General features: G+C 56.6%; 1 protein-coding gene across 1 annotated transcript in view; it reads left to right on the top strand.

The window, feature by feature from the left end:
- TCERG1L (transcription elongation regulator 1 like) overlaps window positions 1–24,139 on the top strand; it is a 195,070-nt gene that overhangs the window by 110,907 nt on the left and 60,024 nt on the right. Inside the window, exons 5-6 of the mRNA XM_053910055.1 lie at window positions 15,229–15,320; window positions 18,374–18,462. Coding sequence (XP_053766030.1) covers window positions 15,229–15,320; window positions 18,374–18,462 — 181 coding nt within the window. The remainder of the gene's footprint in view (window positions 1–15,228; window positions 15,321–18,373; window positions 18,463–24,139) is intronic.

Genomic DNA, 24,139 nt, shown 5'->3' with positions numbered 1-24,139 from the left:
CCATGCAAAGCACGAGCAGACCCTAATAAGAACACTCACGTTTTCCTCCATTACGTGAGGTCCGCTGCCCCCCGACCTGCGTCCCACGGGTGGCCTCGTTCTTTCGTGCCGCAGACGTGCTCAGGTGTCTGGCAGCCCCGGGCTGCCCGTTCGGCCTTCAGAGTCAGCCGGTACAAAGTTGACTATGACTTTGGTCTCCTCAGGGAGCGTCCAGAGGCAGATCTTGCTGGAGTTTGGGTGTGCTGGGAGGTAGCCATTCGGTGGTGGGACCCGTGAACGATCAGTGTTTCTCTAGAATGGAGAATCCCCACACTAGCTGCCTTGGCTTCTGCAGAATTTTATGTCCAGTTTCTTGTTTATTTGCTGATTTGTTTCTCTTTTGTTTGACTGCTCTGCACACGGGAGGGGGCAGATGGATAAGCCCGCTTCTCTCTTCCAGAGGGTGGTTGTTCATTCATTTGAGTATAAGTGTAATCAGCCATCCAGCATTCATTAAGCATCTATTTTGCATCCATCACACAGTTGATTTAAAGTAGATTTAAAGATTAAAAGACATGGCTTCTGTTTTCGGAGAGCTCACAGACATGAAATGAGTCATTTAAATGTGATATGCTAGAATAGAAATATATATATTTGAAAATACAGAAGGACAATAAGGTCTTTACTCTGTGCAGCCATCTATGGGAAGGCTTTGCAGAGGACAGGAGCATTGGCGTTCTCTACTGCACAGAGGACAAGGGCTGTCAGGCAGAAAGGGAGACAAATTCTAGGAAACAGTAATATCCGGGACAAATACAGGGACAGACACAGGCCCAGGCACAGACAGAGGCACAAGCACAGGGACAGGGATAGACACAGACACAGGGAGAGACACAGACAAAGACACAGGAACAGACACAAGGATAGGGACAGACCCAGAGACAGAAACAGACACAAGGACAGACACAGACAAAGACAAGGAACAGACACAGGGACAGACACAGAAACAGACACAGGACAGACACAGACACAGGGACAGGGACAGACACAGGCACAGACACCGGGACAGATGCAGACACAGGGACAGGCACAGGGACAGGGATAGATGCAGACACAGGGACAGACACAGAAACAGACATAGGGACAGGGACAGACACAAGCACAGACACAGGGACAGGGACAGACACAGACACAGGCACAGATAGCGGGTGAGATGGAAAAGCCCACAGCTCGGCCTGGCCAGACGCAGAGAGAAGGAATGGTCACCGAGGTAGAAAAGTCACTTTGGCTAACGGAGCTGGGGGATCCCCGTGAAACCCCCAGTTCCCGTGCAGGTGCATGATGGACAAAAATGCTAAGACATGGTTTCTGCCTCGGGAGTTTATCTCCCAAGAAGGAGAGATTCATTAGCCAACAATTTTAGTACAGTCTGTAAAGACGTGAGAAATAGAGCGGAGGGCAGAGCGAGGATGTTGGCTCACCGTGGAGAGTCCCGGACAGTCGCAGGGAGGAGGAGAGCTGAGCTGTGTGCGGGGGAGGGGTGGGGAAGGCATTCTGCACAGAGCAGGTGTGGAAAGCACTGGAACCCTTGTTCTGGGGAGGGGGTTCAGGCAGCGGGGGCTCCTAGAGAACAAGATGCTGAAGGGGAAGGGAGGGGATTCGAGTCTGTCTTGAGAGGAGGGGGTGCCACTGAAAGGGTCCACGGTCAGACGTGCAGTAGATGTGCTGGTCGATGATTCTAGTCCACGAAGAGCTGCCCGCTGTGGTACCAGCCCAGGGGAGCCGGGGGAAGGTCAACTCAAGACTTCATTTGAGTATTTCTGAGATGAAGGTTTCCTTTTACCACGTGTTTCATGGCAAGAGTAGGATTAACTGTTTTTAATTTTTAATACCTTTACAAGAAAGTCATTAAAAATGCAGGTTCCTTAGAAGGCATCTACCATTCTCCAAGGCAGCGCAAGTCTGATTTTCAGGCCACCAGAGCGCGCAGAACACAGACGTGCTGGGTGTCCTGCTCCCGGCGCCCCCTGTTGTAAAACTGGGTTTGTGTGCGTGAGCAGATGGGCCGGCTTCCCGTGGCCTCCGCGGGGGTGGGGGGGGATCATTCTTTTCGGGGGACGGGGGTTTACTCTGACGCCACCGAATCAGATCACACAGGCTCACATCACAAATCACTGTGCGCGCAGCACTGCTTTTTATCCCTCAGCACACGACGAGCGATCCCCAGCCTGTATTCGTTAAAGGTTATGTTTGCCTTCAAACTAATTAAAGCCATTTGTATCAAATGACTGGAATAACTTCCCTTCTGAAAATAAAGAAAATACTTGAAGGAAGTTGGGTTTTTTAGAAAGTCTGAGTTAGTTTCATCAACTGAAATGGGAAGTGCAGTATTAATTTTATTACATCTAAGCGTGAGCATGAATCAGCTAGGTGAGGGCTGCATTTTCACATAGATGCGACTGCAGAGTCCGAGCGGACTCCGAATCAGCTCTTCGGAGAAGCTGACTGCGAGTGCTGGGGCGGCAGGCACATGAGCCGGGCCACCAAGATCGGATGTGCGGTGGCCCCCGACCGTCCTTTACTGTCTCCTGCTGTTTCAGGCACACAGAGTTACGAGAAACACAACTTTTGTGCACAGGGCATACACCCTGGTAAGTACCTGTTCGTTGAAACCATGCAGATGAGTTCGGTCGGGACGAATGTATCACAAATCATGATTTATAGCTAAGACGTTTTTTTAAATAAACGCTAATCCTTTCAATTTATGTACGTGATGGGGGCCAGCCGGTGCCCGCCCCACCCCCACCCCCAGGCAGGCGCGGGGACCAGAAAGACGCCGGGTGAGGAGGGCACCCTCCCACGGTCTTGTGATGTCCCCTTGTTACGTGTTTCATCTCTGCCATACGATGCCAGTGCCGGATGCGGCTCTTAGGACACGTGAGAAAATTCTTCAGGACTTGCTTCTTATGTCTGCTCACAAGGAGCCCTGGGGCCAGGGGAAGGGTCTAGGACATTCCGCAGGTGGCTTGATTCAAAGCCTGGGAAAGCTGGCACCTGCGCACGGTTAGACTCACTGCTACGTCAGAGGACCACTGGTTTCTGCGTCCTGATACCCGGCTGCATTTTAGTACAGCCAGGATGCTTTGGGAGGATTGGGTGCTCTTTCCCAATACATTTGAAAGGAACTGTCAACGTTTCCCTTAAACTCTTTGTGATAGAACAGTTGCAACGACAAGTTTTTGAAAGACCCCGCTGGAGACACAGGCTGCATTTGTCAAAGGGCCCAAGGGGCCCGAGTTTACCATGGGGGGAGCCGGGGCCCAGAGAGCCCCTCTGCTGCGGACCCACAGGGGTCCTTTGTGCTCGCCCAACCCCAGATGAAGCTGCTCTAGGATGACTTTGCCGCCACAATTGCTAGAATCCCATTGCGTGCGTGCCGGCCGTGGCCGAGGACTGCCCGTCACCGGGATCTTCCCTGTGGTTGTGTATGGACTGGATGCCCGTGTTCCCCGAACTCGCCTGTTGAACCCCAGCCTCCAGGGTGATGGTTTTGAAGGTGGAGCCCTTGGGAGCTCATTAGCTTTAAATGTGGTCTTGGGGGGGGGGGGTGCGCTCACGATGGCATCAGTGCCCTTGTAAGAAGAGTCGCCAGAAAGCGCTCTTCCTCTGCCGTGTGAAGGCGCACCAAGAGGTGGCACCTGCCGGCCAGGCCCAGGCTCCCCCAGGCTCCCACAACGCCAGCACCTGGATCTGGAACTCCCAGCCTCTGGAACGTCCCCTTGACGTGTGGTATTCTGATATGAGAGCTCGAACATTATTTGTCCCATTCTGTTGGGAACACTGAAACTCAGGGAAGGGACGTGATTCTCCCTGGAGAGTAGGAAGACCTTCCCTTCTGTGTCCTTGGCTCGTCCAACAGTTACATTGGCATAAAATACGTTAACAGGAGAAACACAGATTTGGTCCTGTGCGGACCGGAGCCCCACAAGGACGCGAGAGGCCCCTCCAGCGTCAGGCAGTAGAGGCTTACGTGCCCCCTTGAGCTAAGGACAAGGGGTGGGGTCCGGCTTCCAAGGGAGGACAGTTCATGGGGAGTGGGAATCCCAGGTGTTTGCAGGGCCCTGTGAGGAGAAGTCTTTCTTATGTAAAAACCTTTGGGAAGAGCTGTCTTCCTGGTACAGACCCCTGTTTAAACTCCCCAGGGCAGTGAAGGGGGAGATCAACGGCCTTTCTTGTTCCTTGGGCCTTAATGGTCTTTGGCTCGAAATAATCCACACGCCAAAGGGGCACATTCCTTGGTGGCCTGCCCTCTGCCCCTCGTCCCCATACTTCGGGGTAGGAAGTGGCTGAGCTGAGCCTTGATTCCCAGGCCCAGCCTGGGTCCTGAGCCCCTGTCCAGTCTGGTCCCTGAGGATGCGTCAGCCGCTGCCCTATCCTCCCTGATTCCTGGGCCTCCTCGACCAGGTGAAGGGGGAGGGGTTCCTCGCTGAGCCCCAGCGCAGTTCTGTCCTCCCAGGCCGGGCTCCATCTGTGGTGGGGCTGGAGGACTGGGGAGTCCCAGCTGGGCCGACCCAGAGCAGTGGGGGGTAGGGGGGCAGACCGGTCAGTTTCACGGGGCAGTGACTTTGGGGGGGCGCCATGCCCTTCCTGGCCTGAGCGCGGAAGGGCCTGTCAGGAGATACAGCCAGCAGGCGCTCTTGAACCCAGACACCCAGCCCCACACTCACTTTGAGCCTGCGGCCACAGCCCGGCCATGACCGGACACACTCAGCGATCATGATTCCTGTTCCAGAAATATGGAGCGCAAACCTCCCTATCATGTTACAATTGCTTTAATGTTGGATCCCATCGTTCTACAGAAATGTTCCCGTTTGGTAAAACTTAATGATGTAATTTAAAGTATGCATATGTTGAGTCATGCTTTCTCTTTCATTTGTAACTAAAGGTTACAAAAAGGTGCTTTGGAGATGTTTGAACATCTGAAGCCTCAGATACCCGCGCCCGCATCACCACAGCGTTAAGGCACTATTTGAACCGTATGGCTGCGAGACTCGGTTCCCGCATTGTGAGAACGCAGCCGCGGATGTCATAGGCCCCCCTCGAGGTTCCTTTTATCTGGGAAGTAATAGGAACAGTAATTAGGGGGCTTGAAAAATAATTTTCAGTGTGAAAATACAGCTGAGTCACTTTTGTTATGTGCAGAAACAGGAACATTCTATGCGTGATGTATCCTGGAAGCATTGTCTACGTTGGCCCCAGTCACTGTCCTCACATTTTCCATCTCTTGATGCTCGTGGACGTGCAGATGTGGGGAGGGGACTGCTCCGCTGGGCGGCGGGGGGCCGGCTCCCCGCTGGCCCCGCCCCTCCAACCGCCCCGCCCCAGGGTCGGAGCTGACACAGGGGACTCTGGCTCCGGGACTTTGCCTCTGCTCTTCCTTGTCTCCATGTGGCGCTCCTGCCCCCTTGTCCTCACGCCTTCCCATCTTGGGGTCTCCGTGGAACGTCCTGGGGACTCTCTCCGTGCTCACTGTGTGTGCAAGTTGCCCGCCCCACTGGCCTGGCCTCCCCCAGGCGCCCTGGCGACACGTCGGTTGGCCACTCACCGCTGACCGCCGAAGTTCACGCTGGCCTCAGACGTGCCCTTCCTGTCCCTCGCTCCCCCTCACGCCTCATGCGGTGCTTAGAGCAGGGCAGTGCCGGGCACCAGCTTCGGGGCAAGAGAGGAAGAAACAGCAGTAAACCCTTTGTCTTTGGGGAGGACCACTGTCCGGGGGCACTGAGGTGAAAATGGTGGTCACCCCTCTGTGGCGGGACCACCAGGGGTGTGTGGGCTGTGACCTCACGGAGAGACCATCCCATAAACCGTCGCCAACTCATGGTGCTGTATTGTTGAGGGTTCTGTTCCCTTGCTGTAGATCATAGACTGGCAAAGTTGTCATGAACCTCAAAACCCAAATCGAGTATGTTGTGTGGTCCTTGCTCAGTAACCTGGGATTGGAAGAGGTTGCTTGCTGGGAACCCCCAACCCCAGCTGTCCGTGGTGGCCCCATTGGTGGGCGGGGCCTTGCCTGAACTTTCAGGGTCATGAGGTTGGAGATGCCACCACCAGGGTGGACCCCAGGCTGCCTGTGGCCTTTGGGGGAGGGAGGGGCCATGCTCTCCAGGACACAGGGCACTCTGAGGGACTCATTCTTCATACCCCTGTTTAGCGATTCTCAAATTGAAAGAAAAGTCTGAAAACCGACTGAAATGATCCACGTTTTGATGCTTCTTTGTTTATAACTTAAGCCAGTCCTGCCCGTAATCATGGCACGGATTGTCTCCACAACCCAGAGAAGGAAACAGAGCGTCCTGGCCACGGGCCACCCGCAGGTGCGGCTCAGAGCCCAGGGGGCCACAGGGTCGTGGCGGCCAGCCTGCTGTGCAGGGTGGGCCTGGCTCACCCCGCACAGACCTGCTTTGTTCCTACCGTGGGCAGAGCCAGGGGCCGTGTGATCCTGGGGGCCCCGAGCCCCCATGCGTGACACTTACTGGCTGCCAGTAGGGCTGGACTCCTGTCCCTCGAGGGGAGCACGTCCCTGCGGGACCCAAACACGCGTTCACGAGCACATCTGAGTCCGATGCGGAGCTTTGCGCGGCTCTATCAGAGTTGCTTTGTTTTCTCATTAAACAATTAATTTGTGGCTCTTTGGAGTGTGCAGCAGAGTCCCATCTGTTGATTCTGTTGTTTAACTTGATAAAAGAGAGCCATCGAGTGTGGAAAACCGGATCGTCAACCTGGGAGCATTTATGCCGAGGCGGGTGCTTAGCAGCACGTCTGCCCGACTGGGGGCTTCCGCACCGCGTGCCCCGGTGTCTCCACGGCCAGTTTCCGAATCCAGGCGAGAGCCTGTGAGAGCAGGGTGTCCTGTGCACGAGGTCAGGGAGCCCCGCCTTCTCGGCGAGGCCCCTGGAAGCACACTCAGCCCCGGCCTTTCAAGCAGCACTCCAGAGCCACAAGAGGCTCATTTTCACATCGATCGCGGCTCGGCTGACGGGAAGAGGTGTGCACGCTGCGAGCCGGCCTTTTCCAAAGCCACTTCGAGGGCCTCGCGCCAGCTTTCTCCTTCCTGCGTTAGCCCGGGAAACCTCCACCGGGGTGAGGCGAGGGTCTGCCGGCCCAGGGGCGGACCTCAGGCCCTGGGTTTGTGAAAGCTCCGAGGAGACCGCCAGGAAGCCTGAGAAGGGCTCAGGGCGGAGGGCCGGGGGCGGCTGTCCCAGACGGACAGGCTGGTCAGGTTAGAGGTGGCCACAGGCCGAGGTCTGTCAGCAGAGGAGACAAGGGGAGCTGCTTGACCCCAGAGGCCGGAGGGGCTGGGTGGCTACCGTTTGGGGTGCGGGCCTCGTGAAAGACTGAAGAACACAGAAGGGTGGGTCTCGAAGGCTTCGACGGGGGTGCGGAAGGGGAAGCCTGTTGCCCCGCAGCCTTGTGGGGTCACGTCCCCGAGCCCCTTGCCTGCTCACCCGCTCAGCGCCCCAGAAGCAGGTGTTGGCTGGGGCCTTGGAAGGCGTGCGGATGTGAGTGGGACCGCGCACCCTGCCCCCGACCCACCGAGGAAGCAAGAGCGCAAGAGAACGTGGCGCGTGCCCTCGGGGTCAGAGGAGGGGCTCCCGCCAAAGACGTGCTTTGGGGCAGCGTTCACAGATGTCGTCTGTGTTTCGGAAGCAGTGCGTGGCATGCGTGGTTTTCCTAACAGAGACAACTTTTCTTCCGTTCCTTTCCGGCCGTGTGGGCCTGAGAGTTACTAACTGAGCAGGGGACCGCGGCCAGCGTATTTCTCCTCTGGGACGGCTAGGAAGCCATCCCCAAACCAGCCTTGTCTCCACGCACACATCTGCGCGGAGGGGGGCAGCGTCCGTCTCAGGGGGCACCCAAGCAGCTCACGTCCCCGGAGCAACCGCCGTGACCAGCGCTGCCGTGACCTCGCGGGGCCAGTCTGGCGGAACGGCCCGCGTGCGCGTGGAGGGAGCGAGGCGGTGACCTCGGCCTTCCGAGGCCATCACTCTGCGCGGCCCGGACGGTCGGTGCTGCGAGGGTGATGCAGCCGGACTGTGAAACGGGCGCGCTTTTTGGAAAAGCTCGGACGCTGGGCTTTTGGGGCACGTTCTACCGGAGCCCGAGGGGACGTAAACGACGGTTTGCGTGTGACAGGAGTCCCTCTCCCTCTCTTCCCCCCCACTCTGCCTATCTCCACGTCACCCCTGTGCCACCCACAGGCCCCTCCGCACCCCTGTCTCCACCTGCTCCGTTCCTGTCCTCTTCCTGGTCCGAGTTGGTGGCAAAGTCCACTGCATAGTGGACAGAGGGCTCGCAGCTTCCTTTCTCATGGAAATTCTCCTTCGCTGTGTCCCTCTTGCCTTTAATATCCTTACTTTTGGATAATAATTATAGCTTCGGACATAGGTTTTGAAGTTGCGTGGGACTCACCTGTAGGTCACTCGGTCACTCGCTGAACACACTTTAATTGGGGTCAGCGAGGTGGCTCGGGCACTGGCCCTCCCGGTCCCTCCCCACACAGATGCTCCCGGGTGCCGACCTGCTCTGCTCGGGGCCCCGCTGACTTTGGAGTAGGTCTCCGGCCGTGGCACAGCATTGGAGCCATTCCTCTGGAAGACCCCGACCTCCCCTTGGGCCAGAATACCACGTCCAGGCGAGAGGGGCACTGCCCACTCCTCTCTGCCTCCTGCCGGACACAGGGGGGCCGCGCTGTCCCCACCAGCATTCCACAGCCTGGCCTCTTCCACGTAATCCCGTTGTAAGGTGGGCGTGCCCCATCACAAGCCTGCCTTCATCCGAGGGCTGCAGGGGCTCGGATTCTAGAATCATCTGGTGAGGATGACCCATCATCTCCACAGGGGAGACATCAGCTCCTTGTTCACCCACACAGACCAGCAGCAGAATCTGCACGTGCAGGTGTGGGAGCTTGGCGGGGGACGGAGGGGACAGAAACCCGTCACCGGGGTGAAGCCATTGTCACAGCCAAGCTCACGGCCTCTAAACTGAGTGTTTTAAAACCCTTTGTTCCTGCAAAGTGAGATCCAGGATGTTACAAACGGGCAGAAAATGAGTTTTCTCTGCAGCTTGTCAACTCTGGGAATCACTGTCCATGAAAAATTTAGAAGGACTCAGAAATGATTTGCCGTTTATAGGAAAATAGTCTTCAGTTGCAGCAGAGTTCCAGAAGGTGCCCTTAGACCTCATGTGGCAGCCTCTGCTGGGGGAACCGGAAGGCGGGCCAGGACACGGCAGGTTTCTGACACCCCTGGCCCCTTTGAGTGACCCTTTGCACCCTAGGCCCTCCCTGCACGTGCTGTCCCGGCCTCCCCATGTTGTACCCGCTGAGCAGGCTCCAGGTCACGGTCCCTGAGGCTCCGCTGCCTGGCAGCTACCAGGTCTTTCCGTCCCCATGAGACTCTCTGAGCAGTCTCGGGATTTCTGCCTTTGCTGCCCGGGGGGGTGGGCTTGCTGGGAGTGGACATTCGCAGCCTCGTCTTCACACCCAGGCAGCCACACTCCCAGGTGTCCGGGGACATTGACTCGTGGCCTCCCGATCCTGGCCGTGGCGGCCGCTCTGTGTGGCCTGAGAGGCTTGAGAGGGTGGGAGACCCGGCCTGGGTGTCCCTGGTGAGAGGAGGGGACAGGAGAACGGGATCCCCGTGACCGCCCACCTTTGTCTCCTCTGTGCGCGGCCACGCTGACTGCCCAGCTTGCCGGCACGGCGGGGAGGTTCCCAGGAACTTGGGTCTCCGTCTCCTCCTTCCGGCCCCTGAGCTGGGGGTTGAGAACCCGAGGGCAGCCGCTCAGCCTTGCCCTTTCCGCACAGTCCTCACAGCAGGGCTCGTCCTTCCGTGGTGACCTTGTTAAGGCCCATAGGGACGGGGTGAGGGGCTCCTCGGGGCCGGTGGCACGATGAAGGGCAGAGGGACGGAAGGAGTGACCTCCTGTTCCAGGCCGTCACAGCCGCTCCCCTGTCACTCTGCCGAGGCTGGGACCCCACCTGTTTTCAGCCTCTGGAGTCCGTGCCTCTCCTGCTTGCATCCGTCTGTCCGTCGGCACCCCGGACCGGCAGCCCCTGCTGACTCACCACGGGGCAGCAGTCAAGGGGAAGCCCCACTTTCCCGGGCAGGGGCGGGGTCTCCCTTCGAGGCGTTAGTTCCCCGGAAGCAGACTCTGAAAACCAACGTGCTCTCCCAGCCTCATTTGGAACCATGCACGACAGGCCGGAGTCTGTCATTTTTATTATTGTAACCATCAATTGCACTTTTCTCCTTATTTTATTGTCAAATATTTAGGGGAGCCCGATGCCACTTAAACTGACAAACCAAGTCTGCCCTCCCTGATGGGTTATTTTGTAACCTGGGAAACGGCTCACCTGGTCTGTTTTCCTTACATGTAAAACGAGATGATCGCCCCTGCTTTGCTCGAGCGTCGGGGAGATAATTTCAAGATGGTGCTCGTGGGGAGACCGTGTGCAAGGTGGAAATCACACCCACTGTTCTCCATAAGACACTGCTGTTTGCACGTGATGAACTACCTGTTCTCGGAGGTGAGAACATTCAAACACGGAAATGAGGTCGCCAGACTGTGGCAAACACAGACAACGGAGCCGCCGTGACTGCAGGGGTGTCCCCTGACACCCACGTGTACAGGCTTCTCGGGAGTGGAGGCCACTGGGGGGAGACACCTGTGTGTAGGCACGGCTCCCCCGCCGTGGGCCTCTGTTGAACCCGTCTCACGGCTGACGTCCAGCATGCTGCAGGCTGAGGCCGGCGTGCGTGGTGGGTCGGTGATGTGGATCTTCTTCCTGTACGGCCAATGGTCTGCAACAGCCAGAGGACTCAGGATGTCTCGCGGTCCCCTTCAACCTCGTGGCACCCTGGGGGAGACGTGGGTGAGTTAGGGGTCCCTCGGCCTACGAGGAGACTTCCCACTTAATTCCAAATCCATCGGAGAGGGTGGGTTCCAAAGGAACCGTCCATCAGAGGTCATTACTGGCTTTCAGAATAGAAACGGTTCATTATCTCTCCTGCCCTCTTCCTTGGGGTTAATCCATTTTCCAGAGTTGGCCCTTCTCCCCAGCAGAAACCCCAAAAACTGTTCTCACCATCCCCCCCAAGGTCACTTCTCTTTCCTTGAGATATACCCCCAAGAGTTCCCAGCATGGAGATGACTCTTCGAGTCCCCAGACCGGAAGACACTCAGGAGGTTAGTTTATTTTGTAGGTGGAGAGACTCAGAGCAAGAGAGGTCAGTACTTACTGAGTTGGAACTAGACTGAATGTAGGATTTTCCTGTGGATGAGGAGATACTGATCCGTTTCTCATATCTTTTTGATAAGTTAGGCACTTTTACTTGTCTGCAGTTCATTTTAATAATTTAAAAAAAAAAACAGTTTTTTGAATGTTTTTAAAAAAGCCTAGCACTTTATCTAATATGTGTAGCATCTGCTGAATGGAGGGCAGAGCTCCCAGCAGGCCTGCTGCCCCATCCTGTGCCCTGAGAGCTGCCTTTGATCTGGGGCCGGAAACCTCGGTTTTTTCCAAGGGGTTAATGACCGCCACTGCTCGCCTTCCGAGTCCTCCTCCGTGGTCTCCTCGGGTCACCCTGACGGACGTATAATTGCTCACCTCACTTGCCCCGCACCTCCCCCACCAGCACCAGGGCTGTGCGGACTCCACACAAGCAGCAAATAACTACTTGTCAGTGGACGGACGTGGCGATTTTCAGCAGACACCTTTCCTCCGTCCGTCCTTCCAGGCCCACTCGCCTCTCAGCCCGGCCGGGAGGAAAATCGAACAGCAGGCCATTTGAGAGCACTTCAAATCGCGGAGCTGGGCATGATTAATAGGCAGATAGCCCTGAAATTCTGAGCACCCGCCTCCCTCCGTGGGCGAAACACGGCCCGGGCCCGGGGGCCTCGGTGCCTCTGCTATCACGGCTGGTACATTTCCCTCCATAAACTCGTTCTCCCTGACACCCCGGGGAGTGTTTTATGACATCAGCGGAGTCTGTGGAGAGGCCCAGAGCAGGGAGTCCGTGAACCTGTCAGAGCGGACCCCACAAGGGGCCCACGGGGAGCCGCAGAGCAAGCATTTCCACGGCGGAACGGCCCAGACGCCGACCCGATCACGCGTGAGAGCCCACGGTGCCGCGGGCGGCTGCAAACCCAGGACTGTTAGAAGATGCAGACTCTGTGGGAGCACATGTCCTGCAGAGTCTGGGGTCTGGGGCTGTGATGCGGGGCTTTGAAATGATCTCACCGGCCTCAGAGAGCCAGTCACAGGGAGCCGTGCAAATCCATTACCTCCAAAGCCAGATTCCGGAAGCTGATTTTCACCAAGATCAACTATTTTCAACTGTTTTCATGTTGTGTTGAGATAACGAAGGAGCAAACCTCAGTAAGGCAACTTGCATTTGAGATTAGCTGGGCGAACCCCAGCCCGTGGTCAGGTCTCCTAGCACACTTTCCACGGTGTGTGTGTTATTCTCACGCGGAGAAGTCAGCGATGCACATCCTGGTTCACGAGTGCTGTGACCTTCTGCGGAGACACCACAGGGAGGCGTGGAGTCCGTCACGCACAATGAGACCCGATCTCTTCTCCCTGCACAGCCCCTTCAGGCCTGGCTCTGTCCCCTCATCTCTGGCCACAAAGCCGGGCTCGGTGCCGTAGCTAAACAGGTGGAGTCCCGGGCCATCACCGAAGAGCGGGACTCTGCTCCACGTCAGAGTCTTTCTGCCCCTCAGGCCTGCTTTGGGCTGGGTCTCTACGGGGACACAGGAGGGTGGGCTCAGCTCACTCTGTGGCCTCCCTCGCGCAATAAGGAGCACGGGTCCGGGGCCCCGCCTGGCGGCTCTGGGAGCCCCTTTAACGCCGTTCCCCGAGGGCTCAGCAGCAGTGCAGGTGGGCGACCTGCTTCCGTCTCCTGGCTCCTTGGGACACCCGCCGTCCGTGGGTCCTCCTGTCCTCCACGGTCCCCCTGACACAGGCCCACTCATGTCTCTGGCCCGTCTAGACATCCCCCCCGCCCACACCTAGACTTGGCTGCACGCTCTCTCCCAACCCTGTTTCCTCCGCTGCTGGTGGGAGAGGAGTTGGGGGCTCCAGACCCGCTTCTCAAAGGCCTCCTGGACGAGCCCTCTCCCGTCTTGAGCACAGTTGGTGGGTGGCCGGATCGAGGGGCCATGGGCTGCAGCCCAGATGGGGATCCCTGGGGTCTGGGGTCTTGTTACAGGCAGGGGCCCCTGGGATGGGTGCGGGGGACAGGGTATCCGGAAAGTGTGCCCGTGATCTAGCTGAATCGCCCGCACTTGCTTCTTGGCTGGTTCCAGCGGAGGAAGACAACATGGCTGAGGTAGCCGGATGTTTAGATCATGAGTCTTTGCGCACAGATGGTCTCCACGGAGTAGAGGGGGGAGTGCGCAGCCGCGGGAGGAAGTGTGCACAGAAGGAGCTTTGACGTTGACGCTGGTGAATCAGGCATCATTAACGTGAGGACGCGTCATCCCCGCGTACGACAGAAAACACTGACGGAAGTGGTCCTGTGATTTCAGGGTGAGAAACCCACCCTCCTGAGACATTCGGTAAACTGAGTCCTGCTTGTCTCCCCTTCGCTTTCCCGGGCAGCGCCTCACTTTCTGCTGTGTTTTGCTGCCGTGTCTGTCATTTCCCCCATTTAGCCGCTCCCTCTGCGTGGACGTGAGGCCCCGCCGCCTTCCGTGCCGTGTGGCTGGGGGTGCGGGTGGCGGCACAGGCCTGCGTGGGCCCGCAGAGACCTGGGTGCCCAGGCTCCCCACTGCTCCTCACACCTGGACGAGAAACGGGCCTTGGGCAGCAATCCCTATGGGTTCTGGAGATGTCGGCGCGGCCCTGGGCTCTGCTTATCTCCATGAGCAACAATAAAATGTGTCCACTGCCCGTGAGCTTGGAATGTTCTTGACTCAGGTTCGGTTTCCCAGTTCAATGAAAGCTTGATCGTTCCTCCCCAGGGCTGATCCGGAGGTGGACCCACATTGGGGGTTGCCGGGCCCTCACGCGTGTCCCCTGCTGGCTGCCCCGGGGCCCGGTGGTCAGCGCTGACCGCCTCTGGGCTCTGGGACAGATTGCCCTGCAGGACCCGGGTCTGTGGCCCCAAGGGTTCCAGGTGTAGACGCCCGCCACGGACAGATGCAGGGCCCATGTGGGGTCCCCGCCCGTGTGGCCCCTTCCCGTGGCCTCCTTGCTGGGATCGGCAGCAGAGGAAGCCAGAGTCTGCAGCAGGGTAAGGAAGGTGGGTGGAGGTAGGTGGCCCCACCTGGCCTCCCAGCTCCGCCCTTCCCTTCCCCGCCCTGTGAGCACAGGGACCTTCCCTGCCCCTGCTCTGTGCATGTGTGTGCACATACACGTGCACGCACACACACGTGTGAAGTGGTGCTGTTTCTACGCCTTCCTCCCTTCCCCAGGGAACGATCAGCCAGGGCCTTCCTAACTTCGGGACAGACAGCAGCCCCGGGGTCCTGACCTTCAAGCCCCTTCCAGGATGAATCTGTTAGGTTGGTGTGTGGTTAGATGGCTTGGGATTTTTAAAATTCTTAGTATTAAAACAGTGGATAGTCTTGCTGTGTTTCACTGCACCTGTTTCCCGCTTGCAAATGTCTGAGGGTTGAGTGGACATTTTAGAAGAAGGTGAAATCTAATCTCTGTTCTTGTATCCAGAATCTGTGTTTTTGCCATTTTCCCCCTCCCTCATCGCAAACAACTACTTTTCAAAGTGCTGTGTGGGTCATGTACTGTGGTGACTTGGGGTGTGACCGTCGTGGGCCCCGCCCGTCACCTGGTCAGGATGGGGGCCAAGGGTGGCCCATCATGGCCACCAGCCCCCAAAGCCTAAGAAAGCCTGGTTCTTCGGCCCCATGTTGACCCTTTTCCTCGTCAAGGAGGAAAAGTCCGTCAGGTTATGGCCGTCAACCCACACCCCCCCGGGGCCTGGTCCGTCAGCTGTGGCCAGTAGTGCTGTGGCCGGTGCACAGGCTCTGATGTAGTTGCCAGGGAGCTCAGCGTCGTTGGAGGGACTTGGTCACAAGGCCCCGTCAGGGCCTGTGCCAGCACGGCCTTTCTGCGGGAGGTCCACCGTGTGCAGCCAGTTTGAACGTCCGAGGCCACTTTTTGTCCCTGTTTTTCCAAATTGATGTGACAGACGGGATGCTAATACAATTGTTTTGGTCCAACAGATAAAAGCAGAGAGCGCGGCCGAGCGCCCTGTCCTCCCGGCCTGATGCTGCACGCGGACAGGAAGAGCCGGGCCGGGGACGGAGAAGACAAGGTTGGTCTCTGGACTCTGCTTGTGCTCTGCAGGCCTGAACCCTGGGGTCAGGGGTACTGGGCCCAGAGCACCCCTCGGGTCCTACCCCTCACCCCTCCTGTCGTTCGCTGATGCTTTGGGGTCCGCTCTGTGAAGCGGAGTCAAATCCAGCGAGAACGTGGATTCCAGATCACAGACGAGAGGGGTGGGTGCCCCGGGCTTTGGTAAAAGCCGCCAGGCTTCCCCTCAGGTCCTGGCTCCAGGCCTCGCAAGGCCGGGGCTCCGTGTGGTGACCTGGGCTTCCGGGTGTGCCGCGCCCGCTTTCGGGAGAGGGCCCCAGACGCCACGGGGCTGCAGGGCCACGGACCCCACAGGGCAAAGCCAGAGCCTGTTTCTGGATGGTTAAAATTCGTGTGCGTCAAGCCCCACACACATCGGTTTTTTTCTCCACACTTTCCAGTCTCAGGCCCTTCTCTCTGCCTCTCTGCCAAGTGGCATTTTAAGGATTGACCGTGGATGTGCTCGGCACATTTACCTTCCCACAAAAGACCCGAGGGACTAGCTTTTATCGCTGCCTTTGAAAATCACAAATTTCATTCGCTCCGAGCTGTCAGGTATCTCGGAGGCCTGTGGTCGCCCCAGGGTCTTGTGAACGTTCTGACTTCACCTCCACGGGTGCGTCTCTGCTCCCGCCGGCCCCGCGAACCCTCCTGTACCCACCGGCTGTCCTGCCGGTAACCCCCCTTAGGGACGGTCGGGGGCACCGTCACGGACACGGCGCCTCTTCTCATCCTTAGGGCTGGCGCTAAATGGCGTAAGTGGGTCACGAATGTTAGTGCAGATGACATCTTTTTTGCTCCCTGATGCGGGATTTCTCTGGAAGAGATCAGCATCCGTGCCAGTAGTACGTGTTTATTAGACAAATGCCCTTTCTAGTGCCTTAACTACTTCATCACTGGGCTCCACACCTCTAATTCAGTTTCATTCCTGTAGCATGGAAAGGGGGTTTTATGCCACGAGTAGCCATTTTCATCACCAACAGGAAGTCATAACTGGCGCGTGCGACAAGAAGGAGACCCTGGTAATTAGCAGTAGAGAATCCCAGCATTGCCACATTTGAACGTTAGTCCCCGTCACAAATCACGCCGCGCCAGATCTGCGCGAGTAATTAGCTGGGGTAATCTAGTACTCAGAGGCTCTCATTGGGTTTCTACTGTTCAATTAGCTCCATAATGAAAATCTCCCCTCGTTTTTCTAATTGGATTAGTAATGGAAACTGTGGTCTCAATATATATATATTTTTAACACCACTGTCTGAGTCCTTCCCGTTACCCTCATTATTTATCCTGACCTTTTTTTTTCCCCCCTCACAGGAAGGAAAGGCATCTTCTACTCCCCAAAAAGTCTAAAAGAAATTATTCTTAAACTGTACAACTTAAGGATAATTATATAAATTAAACCTCATGTATTCAGTGAAATTTTCTGTGCGGGTGAGCAAAGGGTCGCAGGGGGCCCCCAGCAGGGAAGCATACGTGCGAAAGAGGCATCCTGACCCCTTGTCTCCTGGGCGTTAGGTCTGTTGGAGACGTGCCTTGCCCTCTGCCCTCACCCGGAGGCCATGCAGGGACTCTTCCGGGGGAACATTTTCATCCCACGACTTGTGTCCTTCCTCTTGGCCGGCTCCGCTCGGCCAGCCATTCACCCCCGACCACGTGGGCCATTCTGTCCCCAGCTCGTGGGTGAGCAGATGGCAACAGGGTCAGCCACGCAGATGCCACGTTTCTGTGCATGGGACTTACTGCGGCCCGGCCTTTGGAGACACTGGGATTCTCTCGGCTTTTTGTCTGGATCTCGTGTTCCCGTGCCCCCAGGATCTAGCGTTTGCCTTTCCAGCTCCTGTGTGTGAAGGGAGGCTGACGCGCTGTACAGGGGGTGCAGCCCTCAGGGCCCGTATCAGCGCGTGGACTTCTGTGCCCGCGCCCTCCCCGCTGGCCGGCTCTGCCACGTGCAGCGCTGACCTCCCGGCCCCGTCACCCACACGGGCCGCTGATCACCTCACCTACAGTGTCTCATCCCATAAGGTCCTGGCACGAACAGTGGTGGGAATAGAGATCCCGGAATTTTAGGATGGCCTTCTTCAATTCAATTCAGTTCAATTCAATTCAATTCAGTTCAACTCAATGAATCCAGAGCTTTAATTGCAAATGACAGTCTCCTCTGAGAGCCTGGTTGTTGCTTTGAGTAACGTTCTGGTGTTTTGTAATCTCATCTGATTTTTTCAGAGAAGAACACAGTGTTATTATTCTAAGTTTGAGATTAAAACTGTAGAGACAGCCGGGAGAGGAAAAACATGTCCTTACCACACCGCTAAAGTTTTTTTTTTTTTCCTTTTTAATATTAGAGAATACATCTTCATTTTCTTCTAGGTGGTGTAACGTTCAAACATTCTTTGTTTTCTAAATAGAGCCACAGACACAGAGTGATTTTCAAACCCACCTCTGCCCCAGAATCCCTTGCACCACCCCCCATCTCCGCCCCCAGCTAGGTGCTCGGGAAGGAGAGAACATCACCAGAGGCTACAAGGACGTGGGCTCGTGCCCCCCGCCCCCCGTCCTCAGGGGCCCAGATGAGGAAGTCCGGGTGGACCCAGGCCTCCTTGCAGCTTCTAGATTCCCTCCCAGAGCGCACAGTCTTGGAAGCACTGGACCCCAGCCTCTGGGTCGGCCCATTTCTGGAGATGAATCCTGTGTGATGTTTTGCCCGTGAGATGTTAAGGCATCCACAGGCCATCTCTTGGTGGGGCTGCCTTTCTCTGTATCTACAAAAGCAGACAGTCTAGCCAATCCGGGGTGATCAGGGAGATGCCTTGGTCTGAATTCCTCAGCACGGTCTGTTGTGCCTTAAATTCCATATTCTCGGCATAATTGCTCAGTCCCATTGGCTTAGCTGTACTGAGCGGGTCATTATCCAGCGGGTGTCTGCATGAACCGTGTTACCCTTCACTTGGTTGCCTAATTGAAGACGAGTGTTTAAATTAAAAAAAAAAAGTGCTCTCCTTCTCTTTCTGTTAAAAGGAGCCTCCGTCGATACTAGTCACAAGAGAGGACAGCGCAGCAAAGGGCAACAGACCCGTGGCCTCTACCCCGGTGCCCGGATCCCCCTGGTAAGATGCCTCAAGCCATGGGAGCGATGGTTGGTTGGCACTAAAGAGAAAGTGCACGTTCCTTAGATAATGCCGTGCTTCAAAAAATTAATTTGTGGCTCATGGCAGGTACCAGCACCATACTGTTGTCAAATGCTGCAGAAAGAAAAGTAGCATTTAAGTGATAAGTTATCCTGCTCCCGTGCGTTTGCAAATCTGTGTTAGAATAATAAGTTGTTGCATATCTATCAGTGGAAGACGGTGTCTGAAGAAAACGTAGCACGCATTACGCTTCAAAGAGCTGTTTTCCCTCTATTCCAAGAAGCTAGTAACTGAATGGCTGTTAATTAAAGATGTGTCTGGCTCTCTCCAGCTGCCCTGTGAGGATTCCTGATCTTTGAGTATGCTGTGCTCAAACTAGCCTCCACGAGGGAGCCACTGTCTTTGGTTTTTTAAAATGTCCTTTTATAATGGAGTAATTTGGAAGCAGAAGAAAAAGGTTATTATAATAAAAATTAGTTTTAAAACCTGAGGATTAGAAGGTAGGACAGAGCTGGAAGGAGCAGCTAATTCGGACAGCACACACAGCGCCCTGGGTCGGCTTCACGTGCCTTCTGGGTAGGAAAGCCACCTGCTGCTGGTCCCCGTCTGACGTGACCACCGATGCCCCCATCACCTGCTTGTTGTGGTAAATAACGGTCTTAACTGGAGCCACTGGGCATCCATTCCTTCTCTGCGCGGTCGGCGGTCAGTGTCGGCCAGCACCTGGCGGCCTCCCGCCCTCTGTCTTCAGCCGCAGCCGCTGTGTGCCCTGAAAACGCCTCTTGGGGAAGAGCCTCCTTCTGCTAACACACGGTTCACACCCGGTTCTCCAGTGGTCCCAACACTTAGGGAGCGTCCTACAATTCAATTCAGTTCTGACTCCAACTCAGAGTTGCCCAGGCCCCACAGCTAAGGGCTCAGTCCCCCAGTGCTACCCTCGCGGCAGATCTGGATGCAAATGGGGTCCCGGGCCATCCGCACTTTGGTCTGGCTGACTGCAAATTCAGGGGTTCCCACGACCTCCCCTCAGGTCTGATAATTTGTCAGCATGACTCACAGAGCCCAGGAAAAAGGTTTACTCACGGTTGCAGTTTGATCAGGAAGGATACAGCTCCAACTGGCAGACGGAAGAGACCTGGTGGCTGAGCTGTGTGGGGAAGGGCGTCCAGGAACATCCGTGCCCCGGAGAGCGCCACCGCCAGGGCAGGAGTGTCCACGAGCAGGAAGCTCCCCGGACCCCGCTCTTCCGGGGGCTTTCCGGGAGGTTCCTTACGAAGGCATGACTGATTGCATCACCGGCCGGGGGACTGGACTCCCATCTGCGGCCCCTCCCTGGCGGCTGGGGGTGGAACAGAAGGACCGACCTTCGAATCACCTGCTTGGTCTTTCTGGTGACCTGCCCCGTCCCCCAGGAGTCACCTCGTCTGCATGGACCCAGCGGTGGTCAGAGGGGCTCCCGGCGAATAAAAAAAGGTATTCCGATCACTCAGCCAATCCCAAGGGCTTTAGGAGGTCGGTGCCAGGAGTGCAGTGAAGGACGAAGACCAAACATTTCTTTCTTATTATGCCACACGTGCTGCTCGGGGCCTTTTGGGGCCTTCTGTAAGCAAACTCTGTCCGGTGTGTGTCTAAGGCAGGTGCACTTTACAAGTCGTGTGTAGGGGGCTGGGGTAAATTCAGCACAGGGGAGCGGCCCTGTCACGCCCAGCTGGGGATGCTGCCCTTGTCTTGCAGGGTTATAATTAGGTGGAATGTGTGACCTTGAGCACTGGGCGTTTCTCACTGTGAAGCCGTGGTCTGTCTGCCCCGTAGGTCATACCGTGTTGGACGCAGAGTGCTAAGTGGGGTCGGGGAAATCGCTCGCTGCAGGGTGGGTCCTCGGCCCGCAAATTACACGTCGATGCGTGCCCTTCCCGGGCCTCCGGCCGAGCGGCCGGCAGCGGGGCCCAGGCTCCGGCGTCTTCTCGCCGCCTCGCCGGCAGGATGGGGCGGGCAGGCCTTGAGGACGCCGGCTGGACGGAGGCGCGGTCGCCCTGTGTACGTGCAGGGACGGGCCGCCCGCCACGGGGACGCACTTTCTGAGTCAGAATGACACTCGCTGGCTGGAACCTGTGTTACTGCAACCAATGTGTCGGGAGCTGCCGCCTCGTCTGTGTCTTCCGACCCTGTTCCGCCCGCAGCGGAGCTTCTGGGCTTCGTGGCGCCGCCGTTGGGTGAAGGATGTGAGTGTTGACGGACCCCCCTCCACACCCTAGGGGCCGGGTTTGCACATCCCTGCAAATGGGGACGGACCCCCGACCTTGCTGGGTGAAGGGGCCCCCACTCTCTCACTCTCCATCTGGGAGGGGGCTTTGCGAGCGGAGTGGCGTCTGCTAATCGTGGCGTCGTGCGTGTGGGACCCTCTGTAACCACACTCTTTACTGACACCCGCCATCTGTCACCGGCAGCGATGCTCTCCCCGCCCGGAGGAGCCGTGTCTGCTTCACTAGCTTAACCCGAGCCGCCCACTGCCGGCCTCGTGCTGGGGTTTGCTGGTGGTCGGCCCTTCTCGAGGGTCAGCCAGCTTCTCAGGCAGTCAGGGGGCAGAGGGACCCACGGCGGGTGAGGGATTCGGGCTCTATCACCTGTCGTGCTCGCCGGCCACTTGTGTGTCTGGACACCTGAACCTGCCCCTGGTGCTTTAAGGACACCCTCACCCAGATGGAGTATTCCAGGAGGGGTTAATGTGAGGTGGAGGCCGGGGAGGGTTGGGGGGGTGTGACTGGGTCCCTTGGAGGTGAGTGGGGGGTGTTGGTGTGTCCGGCAGGTGCTGTCAGGTGACCCAGGAGCGGGGCGGGACCCCCAAGAAGCTCTGTGCTTCCGTAAGTGGGTCTCTTGTCACAGTCCAATGCCCAGGGCTCCCTGCTCAGGTCTTGAGAAATCTCGTTCCTGAAGGCACACCCTCTGCGTGGTGGTCCCCTGGGTCAAAAGGCCCCCTTCCTGCCTTGGGGAGCAGACCCTCCTCTGGAGGGAAGGGTGAGGGGTCAGCCTGCCAGCCCTGGTCAGATCTGAGAATTATACATCACCTATGGAACCTGAGCCTTAACCTCAGACCAACGTTCTCCAGAGAAAATGTAGGATTTCTAGAAGATTCTCGAGGATCCAGGGTAAGTGGTGCAGCCCAAATGGGCTCGGAAAGGATCCTCTTGACTGTTGTAGAGCTGGGGGTGAGGGGGAAGCTGGAATCACGATAAAGAAGTCAAAGTTTTGCAATCTACTCAAAACACGTAAAATGGAAATCAAACTATTCTTACTGTTGCCTTGTTCACTGTGGTCACATTTTTAGCCAGTTGGAGCTGAGAAATTCAACGTGTGGGAGGAAGAAGCAGGGTCAGCAAAGACCCTGACGGTGCGAACGCTGGTCTGGAAGTGAGAGCGGAGAAGGCACTGCTTCCTCCCGGGCAGGGGGGACTCATGGGTGTGCGTTAAACGCCGAGCCAACAGCCTCCTTAATTGTCCTCACCCGGCTAAGATTCTCTCTGCTCTTCTCGCTGCCAGGAGACACGGCCAGATGTACAGCCTTCTTAAAAATATTGGCATCATGCTAAGCCCTTCAGAAATGCCACGTCAGTGCCCTGACACCGAGTGGACACCGGGGACGAGAGTGTGTGCCCGCTTAACCACTGGACGTGGTTTCAGAGCCCAGAAAAATTTCTTCGGCCAACTCTGCCATTGAGAGGCTCATTTAGCTTAATGCCCTTGGGAGGTTTTAAGGATGGCATAATTGGGGGCATGGTATTTTAAGGAGAAAGAAGAAAATGAAGACAGTGTGTGAACTTTCATAAAAAGGGACACCCCATCCACCTCGAAGTGGGAGTCGGAGCCAGAGGGAGAGACACAGCGTCATCTGAGCTGTCCTTCCCAATCTGCCCCTGCTTCCGGGTGTGTTAATTCTAGAACGGTCTTCCTTAGTGTCTTCCAGATTTCTGTTTCTCCTTCCCATCCTCCTCTTCCTTTTTCATAACTTGGCTTTCGACCCACGTAGCAATTACTCTGTTTATTGGAAAATAATTAAAACATATTCCTTGGAATTGTTGAAGACACGGAAAAAAGTCAAGAGTAACTATCAAACAAAGTGTAAAATTCATGAGGTTTTCACTTAAATGACAATAAATGCCAAAGCCGGCGATTAACGTTTTAAAATTCTTGAGAAGACTGTGGGTTTACAAGTAATTCACTATTTTTGTACAATTAAAAAAAAAAAAACGAACATTGGTTTTGAAATAGTACCATTTTCCAAAATGTCAGGGTGGACGTAGTACAAGTTTTCCATCCACGATGCCGTCATAGCAAAACGGGAAGTCCTTTCCCAGCGGCGTGGGACGAGACCACGGTGTGCTCAAAGACGAGGGGACGCTCACGGTCAGGAAGCCGGCACCGACAGCAGGTGCCACGGCGGCCGGGCTTCCGTGCGGTTACCGTGAGGACGGAGGTGGTCTTGCGAGAGGTGCGTGTTCGTGGCCGTGGTGCGGCCACGGGGAAGCCGCTGGCTGGTTGTGGCCTTCTGCCCTGGAGCGAGAGGTCAGGCAGTAGCGACAGGCCCCGGAGGCACTGAGAGACGTGCTTGGTGGAGCCACTGTGCGCGTCAGGCTCCGGCGGCCCCCCTTGGAACAGGTGACTGGAGGTGCGGCATCCCGGGGGGGCGCTCCCTGCTCCTCCCGACTTGATGTTAATGCCACACTTTTTATTCTGACTTTACTGGATATTTTAGCACCTATCGGTGCTGTCTCTTTATTCACTCAAAACTCCTAACTTGCTGAGTGTGATGTTTTAAAAGTAGGTTCTCCAGATTTTTCTAAATCTGGGTAGTGGACGCTTTTGGCTTTAAACGAATTAATATAAAAGACAAGTTCTTGGAGGAAGTTGGTAGCGCTTTTCCAGAAAGAAAGGAACGTTCCCCAAAGCACCACATGCATGGATGATGTTTGGCAAGAGGGGAGTAGTGGAAAACGCAGCCCCGAGGGCGCTGGGCTGGTCGCGTCGCAGGGTGTGCGCACGGGTCCCGCGCGGTCACGGCAGCTGAGCCCGGAGCCCGGGCACCGTCGCTGCCTCGCGTACGTCCCACTGAAGAGACGCCAAGTGTCTCGCCTTCCCCTTAGCACATTCGAGCCTTTCGTTTTGTGGAAGAGGGGACAGGTGAGACATTACTTGTCGGGGAGGGGATTCTAATGTTCAGTGAAATGTCAAAGTGGTTCGTTAAGGCAGACGGAGGAGACGCACGAGGAGGCTGCCATTTAGATCTGCACTTAAGAGGCCTCCCGGTAGCGGCTACCGGAATGGAGCGCGAGACGTGCCGCTTCTGCTCTGCTCTTGGCTTAGGTTTATTAGTCTTCAGGCGGCCTCGCTTTGATGCCGAGGCGGGGATGGAGTGTCGTGTCAGGAGCTGCCGTGGCCCCTCACCTGCGCGGGGCAGGCTGCCGGTTCTTTGCATCTCTGGCCGGACAGGGGACCGAGTGGCCAGCACTCACAGCCGTGAAAAGGTCCTGCGCCCGCAACAGTGAGGGAGGCGGCGCTTTGGATCTCCGTGAAGGCAGACTCGTCGGGAAGCCTCGGCCATGGTCAGGATGGGGGTTCCCAGGGCCTTTGTTGTGTGAAGACAGTTTGGGGGTCCTGGGCC

The sequence above is a fragment of the Panthera pardus genome, unplaced genomic scaffold (genome assembly GCF_024362965.1).
Source record: "Panthera pardus isolate Hobbes unplaced genomic scaffold, ASM2436296v1 HiC_scaffold_22, whole genome shotgun sequence".
Lineage (NCBI taxonomy): Eukaryota > Metazoa > Chordata > Mammalia > Carnivora > Felidae > Panthera > Panthera pardus.
The sequence above is the reverse complement of the archived record's forward strand: the minus strand, read 5'-3'. Positions and strand labels throughout refer to the sequence as shown.